This window comes from Dipodomys ordii, unplaced genomic scaffold (genome assembly GCF_000151885.1).
Source record: "Dipodomys ordii isolate 6190 unplaced genomic scaffold, Dord_2.0 Scaffold18, whole genome shotgun sequence".
NCBI lineage: Eukaryota > Metazoa > Chordata > Mammalia > Rodentia > Heteromyidae > Dipodomys > Dipodomys ordii.
Genome location: NW_012267234.1, coordinates 2,949,927 through 2,962,643, shown reverse-complemented (window position 1 = coordinate 2,962,643; position 12,717 = coordinate 2,949,927). Strand labels below are relative to the sequence as shown.

General features: G+C 35.6%; 1 protein-coding gene across 2 annotated transcripts in view; it reads left to right on the top strand.

The window, feature by feature from the left end:
* The window catches only part of Cdh8 (cadherin 8, type 2), a 354,170-nt gene that overhangs the window by 340,074 nt on the left and 1,379 nt on the right, over positions 1-12,717 (top strand). Inside the window, exons 10-11 of one of the 2 annotated variants that reach the window (XM_013012785.1) lie at positions 4,959-5,210; positions 7,639-7,821. In XM_013012785.1, coding sequence (XP_012868239.1) covers positions 4,959-5,210; positions 7,639-7,821 — 435 coding nt within the window. Of the gene's footprint in view, positions 1-4,958; positions 5,211-7,638; positions 8,411-12,717 lie in introns of those variants that run through there. The other variant, XM_013012784.1, reaches the window with a different exon arrangement.

Here is a 12,717-nt window from a genome sequence, read left to right as displayed (position 1 = left end):
ATACAAAATGTATTTTATTTCATAAATTCTATTAGGAAAGCTGTTCATGCTATAGGGTTGAACTAGAACTTTCTGTTTATGAGTAAATAGTTTAAATGGTTATGGGTATTAAAAGCAATGTTCAAAAGCTTAAATCGCATACATCAGCAATAATTAATTTAAAGGATAATGTGAAAGGTAACTCATTTTAGAAAGATTTATTATGCACAATACCAACAAATAATCTTAAAAATATAAAAAAAATCTCTTGTACCTGCAATAAAAATTATATTGACACATGTTAGTAAATATAATTCAATTAATGACCATACATTGTCAATACTCTAAATAGTAGTTTATTTTAATATCATTTTTACCAAAATTCTCACAGAAATTTTCATCTAATTTGATAGTCTGATTATTTGTTAGAGATGAGGAAATGACCTAGAATAGATCAGAAATGTTACCTGAGAACATAAGAGAAATTTCCCTGACAAATACCAAGATCTTTTCTAAAGCTTACGAGTATTAAAAGAAGGTTTACTGACCATACTTCTTACCTCTTTAGAGAAGTTTCTCTTTAAGTCTTTAGCCCACTTATTTATTGGTCAGTTGTTTCTTTGACAAGCAGAAACGGTCAGATAAGTTGATGTTAGGCGAAATGAACCCCAAGATAAGGACTTAAATGTTTTTTCTTTCTTGCGATTGTTTCTAATATATTTATAAGATGATTTCCCTGTTTTCACTGTATTTGATGTTGGTATAATTTGTGGAGGGGAAGGGAAAAAACAAATCGTTTAAATGGAGATACAGGTGGACCCATTGCAACAATGAGATGTACAAGATGTTATGTCGAAAAAACGAACTTTACAACTTTGGCTGGGGGGCGGGGCGTGGGAAGGATGGGAAGGGATGGGAAGGAGAAACAAAGGAGGAGGCAACAATGCTTGATAAGAAATGTACTCATTACCTTGCCCATGTAATTGTAACCTCTCTGTACGGTATTTTCACAATCAAAAAAAAAAGAGGGTTTACTGATGCAAGGTAAAAAATAGATTATTGAAATAGAAGACTTAGAAAATTTGAATTGTGAAAAGCTAATCATTGAGGTTCACTGGGTGAGGTATAAATTATACCACAATTCACCTTGAGAAAATACATTACCAGTATAGGAAAAAACAAATAAATTCTGCATAATAATATAAAGCAAGAAGTTAGCTTATGAAGGACCATTTATATAATTAAGAGTGTTTATGCTTAAAAATACTAAGCACAGTAATTGATAATTGTGTATAGAAGCAACATTATAGGAAATATATGAAACTTTTTTATAATTTTCCAAATGCATTAATTTCAACTGTCTACAACTGTTAGCTTATGCTTTTGTGTGTGTGGTAGTTGATTTTTTGGATTGTTGTAATGGGTTATAATCACTTGAACCACTCTAATCAAGCCCCTTTTGGGGTTCATTATTTTCAAGGTAGGGTCTTGCTTTATTCCAGGGCTAGCCTAGACTGTGATGCTTCTATTTGTGCTTCACCAAGTCATTGTGCTCATAAGCACAGGTCACAGTGCCAAGCCATTTCAAGAAATTAAGCCTAGCTTAGCATCATCTTATATGGTCATATGTACATAGCTTTAGAGCTTTTCTGCTTATCTCATAAGATTATCCAAATGTAACTTTATATGCCCCTATCTGTACTTGAATCATAGCCATCTACTTTTCACCATCCTTGTAGCTAAAATAACAAACTTGAGCCACCATGCCTAGCTATTTTAGGATTTTTGATTGGCACAATAATAAATGCATTATACTTTAAAACTCAAGTAAATCAATAATTCATGCAAATATCAATAAAATATAAATCTAAGCAGACAAACAGGAATTGGTATTGCCTGGAGCAGGTCAAAATTAGCAAGAAGGACTCATTCATGCCCTTTACTTAGTCATTAATATCCTTATACAAAGCAGGAAAGCATGTACATACTCCAACATTAATAAAGAAATATAAGAGAGAAGTATTAGATGTATAAATGCTTTACTAAATATTGAAGGGGATGGTATTGTCCAGAAACAACCTACATTCCTGCTTCAGTTTCAAAGTATTACTATAGGCTAAAGACTATCTGTAATGATACTTCTTTATTTTAATAATTTCAACCAAAAAGGCTAAAAACAGCATGGTGGTTCCTCAAAAGACTAAACATAGAGCTCACCTATGACCCAGAAATCCCACTCCTTGGCATTTACCCAAATGACTACAAACCATCCTGCACTTAAGCCACCAGCACAACCATGTTTGCCGCAACATTATTTAACATAGCTAAGATACAGAATCAATCCAGATGCTCTTCAGTGGATCAAAAAAAATGTGATATATGTACAGAACGGAAATCTATGCTTCCATCAGAAAGAATGGCCTTACCCCATTGGTAAGGAAATGGAAGGATTTGGAAAAAAGTTATATTAAGTGAAGTAAGCCAGACCCAAAAAAGCATAGGCTGCATGGTTTCCCTCATTTGTAATAACTGGCATATGTCTAGGATATTCTCTGAGATCACAATGGCTCAATAGCTATGTGCATGCAGCCATACAAACTAATGTTTATCAAAATGAGCTCCAAGAAATGGAAACAAGAGGTTCTGGGGTTTATTTTAATTGTACTGTTTTCAGATATTTCTTTTTTCTTTCTTTTTCCCCCTTTTTATTCCCTGATGTCACTGTTTTTTTAAATTTATTTCTGTATTCTGTATCTTATATATAAGTTTATCTGATTTAAGGAAGGGAGGGGAATCACAAAAATGGTGGGAGGAAGGGTAAACAAATCCAAGTTATACTCACTAGACACTGTGTTGGAAATGAACTTTACAACTTCATGGGGAGGGAGGTTGGGAGGCAAAAAAGTGGGAGAAAATGAGCGAGGGGGTAACAGTGTTCAAAAAGAACTGTACTCATTGAATGACTTATGTAACTGTAACCTCTCTGTACATCACTTTTATAATAAAATTTAAATTAAAAAAGACTAAAGCTTAATTCTAACTTAATTAATTGCATCTTGAAGAACAATTCACATCCTCAGTTTTAAACTATGAAAATATCCACATATGTTATCTGTACCAATTAGCTACACTCACACTTATCACACAAATTCTGAAACTATATTCTGAGACTTGTTTTATGATATGTCTCCTACTTTTAACTGATTATTATTTTCTTCTAAGTCATGACAATAAAGATTGCTAGTTGTTGTTTCCATGAGGCAGTACAAGTCTTTTTGCTCTGCAAATGATTGGATAATGAAACAAAACCAAGCATATTAGAAAAAATAATTGTTGACAAAGGGTGCTTTTTCTATTTGATCACCTAGTAGTATTGCATTATAGGTTTGTTATATCTTGAACTTACTATATCTTTTACATCTAACTTGTAAGTGAGTATTATTTTCAGGAAATATCAGTGTACTATCCCAATATGGTAAGACTGAGCATAGCAAAGCCACTTCACAAGGATCTATGACCATGTATTTGAGTATTTTGAAAATCAGTAAATCAATGATGACCAGAAATTTGACAACAAAGGTTTGAAGTCACTGTTTTACTTTTCAACAATGAGGTAGACTAGTATTTTGAAGTCTGGATATTTGGGATACCTAAAACAATCTAATAGAAATAATAATTTTGCCCAAATAACATTACCTTAGTAACCAAAATTAGATATTTTGGGTGTGTGTATGGCTCTGGAGCTTGAAGTCAGATCTTCATACTTGCATGGTCTGCTTGCTTGGCTCACTGGCTTGTGCTCTATAACTTGAATCACACTTTCCACCTACCTTTGTGCTAGATGTTTTGGAGATAGAGTCTTGTGGAGTTTCTGCCCAGGATGCCTCTGGAATTCAGCCTCCTTGAGTAGCTAGAATTATAGGCCAGAGCCACCAGATGCTCAGTTTTCTACTTGCTTTTAGGTAGGAGGGCAATGTTAGATAATCAATGTCCCTATATTGCGTAAACAGGTGTCTTTCATCAATCAGAATGAGAAACATTGATAAATAGTAAGAACTCAATGATGGTAGTTTTCAAGAGATGGGGATAACTGACCAACAAAAACTTTATTATGGGTGAGATTTTGAGAACCACAAGAACAACATGGAATCAATCCTCTCTCATGGACAGCATTAACTTCATAGCAAAGTTGTATCATTAAGTACTGCTTAACAAAATATCTTTCAATATTGCTCCAGATAACATATATGTATATTATGTAATTATAATTATAAAGATATATGTAACTGATGATATAGATACATAAAACATATATGTATATATATGACTTTTCACCTTTTTCTTACTTGTGAAAAAGTGTTGTACAAGTGAGTCTATGGAATTTAAATGTGTGATGTCTCACCTCCAACTGACAGTAAAGGAGGCTTTTGATATTCCTTATTATGAATGCTCTAGGACATAAGAGACACATTAGATGTTGCAGAGGTCAACAGCTTTATAATTTTGCATGTTCTATTACCATACAGTCGGTCTTTGAATACAGAACTTCTCAGTTCTATCCAACGTGGTAAAATTCTAAGGAGTCAATTTTGCCATGTACATTGGAAACTTCAAGATTCATGCTGACATGGATTAATGTGTGTCTTCTAAAAGGACTTGGAATAATGTACATGTTCTAGAAGGAGTTTGAAAGTTTATTTCTTTTGCAATAAATACCTCGCTTTTAAAAGGAGAAGTCAAACTCCACATGCTCATTATGGTGTTCTGTTCATTCAATCATGTGGTGCATATTTTGGTTCATGCTATTTGAAAACTGAAAAGATTAAAAAGAGGAAAATTCTAATAGGCCCCATGCTGCTGGGATTGTCTTAACGTTTGCGGAGGATTTACAAAGTATAATTAAAACTTAGGAAACTCAAGTGTTGTTTGGACAGACATCTTGAAGTGACACAATTTATTGTAATTTTCCCCTTTTCCAGATAATTCTCTGAGTATTTTGGCAAAGCATAATGGATTCAACCGGCAGAAGCAAGAAGTTTATCTTTTACCAATCGTAATCAGTGATAGTGGGAATCCACCGCTGAGCAGCACCAGCACCCTGACGATCCGGGTCTGTGGTTGCAGCAATGATGGTGTTGTACAGTCTTGTAATGTGGAAGCTTACGTCCTTCCAATTGGACTCAGTATGGGAGCCTTAATTGCTATATTAGCCTGTATCATTTTGCTGCTCGGTACGTAATCTCTTCATAACCTATATCGCCATCATTCTGTCTCTTTAATGACTGTCAGTGGATAGTAAATTCCAACCTGGAGTGTAGGCAATATTACTTTATTGAAGACAATCTATCTTCAACCATATATTGTAGTCACTGATAGGAGGTGAAGAGATAAGTTTGTACTGGAAGTCATCCAATTAAACAGAGCTTTCAATCTCATTATCAGGGTAAAAGTGGGGAAAAGTAATAAAGCATCATAGCAGTGGAAGCTAGAATAAGCATTTTTGTGCTTATCATCTCATCTAATATGTAGGAAGACCTCCAGTTCACATGATGCACATAAAGTACTTCCCCAATACTATTGCATCTTAACACTGTACAAACTGGATTATTGATTCTAGAGTTTGGTGAAATAAAGAGAAAACAGACAAAAAGAACTATGCTTTGTTTAAAATGAAATTAGATGCCACAGTTACTTTAATTAACATAAAATTAAAGTGATGATTTCAAATTATAAGCAAGGTTCTGGGCTGGGAATGTGGCTTAATGGTAGAGTGCTTGCCTTGCATTCATGAATCCCTGGGTCGGATTCCTCAGTTGCACGTAACCAGAAAAAGCCAGAATTGGTACTGTGGCTCAAGTGGTAGCATGTGAGCCTTGAGCAAAAGCAGCTCAGGGGCAGTGCCCAGGCCTCTGAGTTCAAGCCCCAGTACTGGCAGAGAGAGAGAGAGAGAGAAAGAGAGAGAGAGAGACAGAGACAGAGACAGAGAGAGAACATTCTATAGTCCTATCACTAAGAAACCCAATTAAGAAAACAAAATGAAGACCGGATATGGTGGTATTTCTTGTAATCACCACTATGGAGACTGAGACAGAACAATTTAGAGAATAAAAAAAGAGATGATTCCAACTTTAAAAAAATAGAGAAACAGGTATATCTGGGATACATAGACTATGTTTTGAAAAGAAAAAAAAGCAATAAAAAGATGGTAGGGCAATACCTGCAGAGTCTTATCCACTGAAGAATAGAACATTTTAAGGATGATGTCAGTGGCTGTCCTACCAGTTACATGTGTCTTGAGCTTAAGTATTCCATCATTAACAATTTTACTCCATTATCAAGTTTCATTTTGATAACCTAGTTGGTTATGAATGTTCATTTCCTTTCCCCAGCACTGGGTCTACTTTCCAGGTTAAAAAAAAGAAGTTCCAGTCTTTATTCAATATAAAGAAATTTACTCTTATGTAACTGTAACCCCTCTGTATATCACTTTGAAAATAAAATGTCACATGAGAGTAAAACAAACTTATCCATAAAACTTTGATATTTGCTTGTTCTGTAGAAAACAAAAACCTGATTTTCAATTGATCAGTAATTTTAAAAATTGCTAAAAAAAACATGGAGTAAAATATACCTCAGTCAAAATTGTTTGAACAGCTCGCTGAGGTCCTGGGTTCCATTCTGAACACCATACACACACACACACACACACACACACACACACACTCAGATGCCAAAACACAAATCAGACTAAGTAAGATCTAGTTCTCTTTCTCCTTCTCTTCCTTTTCCTTGTTTGTTTCTTTGTTTTTCTTTTCCCCCAGTACTGGGGATTAAAACTGAACTCTGCTATAAGAACTCAGGGCCTTGCACTCTACCATCTGAGACATAGCTTCAATATTTTTCCTTTTAGCTTATAATTCACATAAAATATCCTTCCTCTATCTCCTGAGTAGTTGGAACTACCATCATACCTATTTCTTGTTTAAAAAAAAAAAAAAGTCTGCCTGAATCTTAGCTACTCAGGAGCTAGAGATCTGAGGATGGCAGTTCAAAGCCTGCCTGGACAGAAAAATCCATGAAACTCTTGTCTCCAATAAAGCACTCAGAAAATTGCAGAAGTGATGCTGTGGCTCAAGTGATAGAATGCTAGCTTTGAACTCAAAAAGGCACAAGGACAGTGCCCAGTCCCTGAGTTCAAGCCCCAGGACCAGCCAATAAACAAAATCAAGAACAAAAAAAAAGTAAAAACAAATATAGACAATAGACCTACACCAAAGAATATTAAGTGATGTACTCACTATGTACAAAGAGTTATTATCTATGTGATCGTCTGTCTAGCGCTAGACCACTGTGAAATGTAATTTTCACGAACAGTAAATGGAAATCTATTTGAGCCAATTCCGTCATTACTTCATAAAAAGAAGTAATCTGGAATAACATTTACTGAAGCCTTAGTGTTTATTCGTCACAAAAGAGGCTAGATTAATTCCCTGATAAGGATGCCTAAGATTACTTTTTTGGTTTTTGGTTTTACTTTGGCTTTCCTTTGAACATACATCATCTGGTCCTTATAAATTCTTCTGTGATATTTGGCCAACTGTTCTTTAGGTTTATGTGATTATTTCGCTCATTGTGATCAGATTTCTTTTTCCTCTTCAGTCATCGTGGTGCTGTTTGTAACACTGAGGCGGCATAAAAACGAGCCATTAATTATCAAAGATGACGAAGACGTTCGAGAAAACATCATTCGCTACGACGACGAAGGAGGAGGGGAGGAGGACACCGAGGCTTTTGACATTGCAACTTTACAAAACCCAGATGGAATTAATGGATTTTTACCCCGTAAGGATATTAAACCAGATTTGCAGTTTATGCCAAGGCAAGGGCTTGCTCCAGTTCCAAATGGTGTTGATGTCGATGAATTTATAAATGTAAGGCTTCATGAGGCAGACAATGACCCTACAGCCCCGCCCTACGACTCCATTCAGATTTATGGCTATGAAGGCCGAGGGTCTGTGGCGGGCTCCCTGAGCTCTCTGGAGTCCACCACATCAGACTCAGACCAGAATTTTGACTACCTCAGTGACTGGGGTCCCCGCTTTAAGAGACTGGGCGAACTCTACTCTGTTGGTGAAAGTGACAAAGAAACTTGACAGTGGATCATAAATCAATCAATGGAACTGAGCATTCTGTAATATTCTAGGGTCACGCCCCTTAGATACAACCAATGTGGCTATTTGTTTTTTTAGAGGCAAGTTTAGCACCAATCATCTATAAACTCAACCACATTTTAATGTTGAACCAAAAAAAATAAGAATAAGAATAAAAAAGTTTATGTTAGGAGGTTATCGATCTTGTGGAGTGTGACTTAAGTATGTGGAGTGTCTAGAAGTCTTTGGATATTTGATATTTACTTGACCACCACAGGCAAAGATTGTCTTCCCTGCTAATCCTTAGAGAAATGGTTTTAAAAAAGAGGAAAAAGAAATCAAAATTAAAAGGTGCTTTCTTAGGAAAAAAACAAAAACAAAAATGGACCTGCAAGGAATCTGCTGCTGATTTGTGTCTGCTGCAAGAATTTTTATGAATGAATGCAAATGGTTGTTTTCCCCCCTTCACCACAAATGCTAAAGCAATACTTGGTCTGCTGTACATTATGACTTTGGGGAGTTTGGGGGAGGCCTCCTAGATTATACGGTACGGTGACCACACATTGTACATAGTTGTTGGGGCCCCACTCACCAGAGACTGAATAGCATCTTTAAATATTGTGTCGAGCCTTAAAATATTCACATGTTCGTAATCCATTCCAGGGTGGGGGGATTTGTCAAGTCAGTGGTGGGAAAAGAGAAATCCCATTCCAACAGGCTTGTTTTGTAGAAGCAGAATTCCTCCTGGCTCTTTCCCACTTCATCCTTCCTCTAGGGGAACACAGAGATAAACTGTATCCCACAGTGAACGACATCAGAGACAGATGGTTTTACGGCTAGCGCGTGAATTTATTTGTTTAATCTTCAAAAATAAATATTTTATCGATGTTCATTAATGCTTTTATTTATTAAGGTTGGTAATCTATAGATTAAAGGACTATATGGGAAAAGCGTAAATGATATCCATTAATAATCCTTTAGATTGTTTTATATGAATATATATATATACAATGAATGTTTAATACATGTACATTTTGATGAGATAAGTATGGCAGGCAATATTATCAAAAGGAGAGCTTATAGTCTCTTTAGAGTAGAAAGTGTTATTGTGACTGGTTAATGGCAGAAATCGCATTTTCCCAGAGAAACTTTTAGACTGTTTTCTATTTTGTTCCTAGTAATTGGTGTTTTTACTACAAGCACAAACATCGGAAAGTATATTGACTCCTGTGAATATTTAAACTCTAGACTTTTAGATACTTACCTAAGTCCCTGCCCAATAAACATGTTTCGGGTTGCCCCCACTCTTTTAGAACAGGAACCAATTTGTACATAATTTTATTGCTTATGTTTTTAGCATCTCTGTCCCCAATCATGGTGATACACAGAGTATCTTAGACTACAAGAGAAAAATAAAAAGAAAGGAAAAAAGAGAAAAAGAACAGAAGTAGAAGATGTGAGCATTCTTTTTAATTTGTAATGCAAAGCTGCCATGTCGGAGTAGAAAATGTATGATAAAACTCAAGCATTACATGCAGATCATTTTAATTTTCTACTTTGCTTTAATGCAATATTGTTTATTTACTCCATGTATTGTATTCAGAGAAACTCCTGTATTGTTTTCCTACTTTGTGAAATATATTTTTATAAATACCTCTGTTGTCATCATTCTTTTCCAGCCAAACCAAGTCATATTATGAAAATTATCGGCTCTAACTGAAATTCTAAAACGTTCAGCCAATTCATATCCATGACAACTTGTACTTGTAATAGTCATCATGATCAGAGAAGACATACAGCTTGCTAATACTACCATGCAAGCGTACAACAGAGCCCTAAAATATAGACACAATATCTCAAAGGTAGTCCAACTGTCTCCTGGGGTCCCTTAAAGAAAGTAAACGAAAGAGCAGGGAATGCCTTCAGACAAGATTACAGATTTAAAATTTAATAAATAAATAAATAAAAGAACCAGAGAGCCAAAATTGACAAGAGAGACCCAGACTATGGTCTAGATCTCAAAATTCTCTTCCATTACTAGAAGGCTCCCAAGTGAAATATGTCCATTAGAGCAAGATATCTCATTAGGCAAAAGTAGGCTCTAGTCTTCTGCCTTGTAAGTCACAGGCTTGGGATTGATACAGAAAAAAGATGAATTTGGTTTGAAAACTGGAGGTCCCATCTTTTCTGTGAAAGGAAGTTTGCATACTGTCCCAGGAGTTTCATAGCTACACTGTGGCTCATCCAATTCTTATCTAAGGCTTATTGTCTTAAAACAATCGATGCTTTATGCTTATCCTATCAGCTACTAAACACTTCCATGAAGTCAAAGAAAGGGTCCAATCTAATTTCTCATTCCTCAGTTTAGCACACGGTGTCTTTGAAAAGCTCTTGGTGAATGTGAATTATTAATAGTGGTTTCAGTAGTAATCAATATATATTCTAAAGCAAGGTAAAAGCATATTTTTGAGATTTATCTTGTTCAAGTGACTTGTTTCTATTTTATTTGTACTACAGTGCTATAGATAAAACAAACATATTTAACAGAACTAGTTATTATTCTAGGAACATAAACTCTGTATATTTGAATGCTGGAAATCAATATAATAAACTCTCATTGTAGGATTTGGGGGGAAGGAGATATTGTCTTGTGTACCAATTGTCCAAATATTCCCACAAAATTTACATTCTCCAGGAAGAAACAATGAATAGAGAAACGATTTTCTAGTTTCCTTTGCTAGTACCTTACTCCCAATTTATGAATTAATGTGAATTTCAAGTTTTGTAATAGGGAGTAAATTCAGTTATATAGCTATGGTTGTAGCTCATAATATGACTATACTAATATCTTTAGAACATCCTGAACATAAAATTCTGAACACACACACACACACACACACACCAATTTGCTGAAGCTTTTATTTTAGCAATTGGCTTTCCAGAACTTTTCCAACCTAAAGAGTTAAATGAGATCCCAATCTTTAAGAGGACTTCACACATTCAGTCCTCAGTATGTGAAGTAATACCATTTTAAATTTATTAAACAGATTATTTTGTAGCCATGCCTTGCTTCCTGTTCTGCCTGCATTAACACATCAGTATGTATCTCACACATCTATGGAGAGTTATTTTTCACACAGAATACTTCTTCAATCCATAGGCATTTCATTGTGTCTGAGGAGTTTGTGTGTATCCCAAACAATAGTCTTTTTCTATCCTTTGAAAGGTTCTCTGCCTAATGGCAAAGAACTATTAATTCAGTGCCAAATGAAGTAGAATTATCCTCTTCTGCCTACCACGTGACTGAGTGGCTCCTGTCAAGGGAACTGAGTCATCTCTGGTGATTGGCGACCACATGGGATCCATTCGATCTCAATGCTGTCTATTATGTGACAAGACCAAATCACAAAGACATCCCTCAACCCTCCAACCTCACATGTCATGGGAAAATAAGAGGCTCTTCATTATAATTTATATTATGAATGCTGTTACTGTAATTAAAAAAAATAATCTATAGCAAGATGACTAACACGTGTTACCTTTCTCAATCAGAACTGCAATTTGTAGAGTATGAAATTTACGGTATGTCTTAGAAGAAAATAAATGGGCAAATTGACATGTACACATAAAAGAAAAGAAAACATAGACTCACCGGCTTCACCAGTAAAGCAAGAATGTTTAGAAATAGTCAGATGTGTCTTTGAGAGAGTTTGCTTAATCATATGTTTAAAGTAAGACGAGTCTCGGCATGAGACTGAGAAATCTCCTAGGAGCAGCCGGATTCCACACTGAGACACAACAGAGTGCTGGGCTCTGCTGTATTTTGGAGAAGGAAAAGCGGGTGCTGAGAGCTAAGTAGCCAATTACTTTTTATAGCCCCATAAGGACTGGAGGCAAGTAGTCCCTTCCAACAAGTTGTATTATGCGATCACTGGCTTCGCAGGGAATCTCACGAATGTATAACCTTATGATTGCCTTTTTGATTGAAAGTTCCATCTGAGATCAAGGCAGTGCAACCAGTAATAAGATTTCAAAAAAATCCCATCTCTGGCACTGTCGGAAAGGTTGAGCATGACTGAAATCCCATCATTGCCAGTCAAAAAGATAAGGTAACAGTGGGCAATCCTATAAAGGCTGTATAAATGCACCATTTAAACATGAATATCAACATTGGAAAGAATATACACACATTTATGGATCAATAGACACACAGTCAATATATACGCCATACCAATACACAAAGACATAAGTGAATGTACACACATAACTAAATTCCTAGAGATAATTGATATTTATTTGTTTTCATTTTACAAACTCATAGACTGCCAAAATTCTGGAATGATGGCTTTTTGTCTTCCTGAATCTCTCCTTGAATTTAAAAGCAATTGGATTGAGAGTTGAAAGGATTTAAAATCCAGAGCTCTCATTTGTGAACATGACTGGGATAAAAATTAAATACCTTGGGCTGGGAAGGTGGCTCAGTGGTAGAGCGTTTGCCTTGCATGCATGAGGCCCTGGGTTCGATTCCTCAGCATCACATAAGCAAAAAGAAAAAAAGCCGGAAGTGGCACTGTGGCTCAAGTGGTAG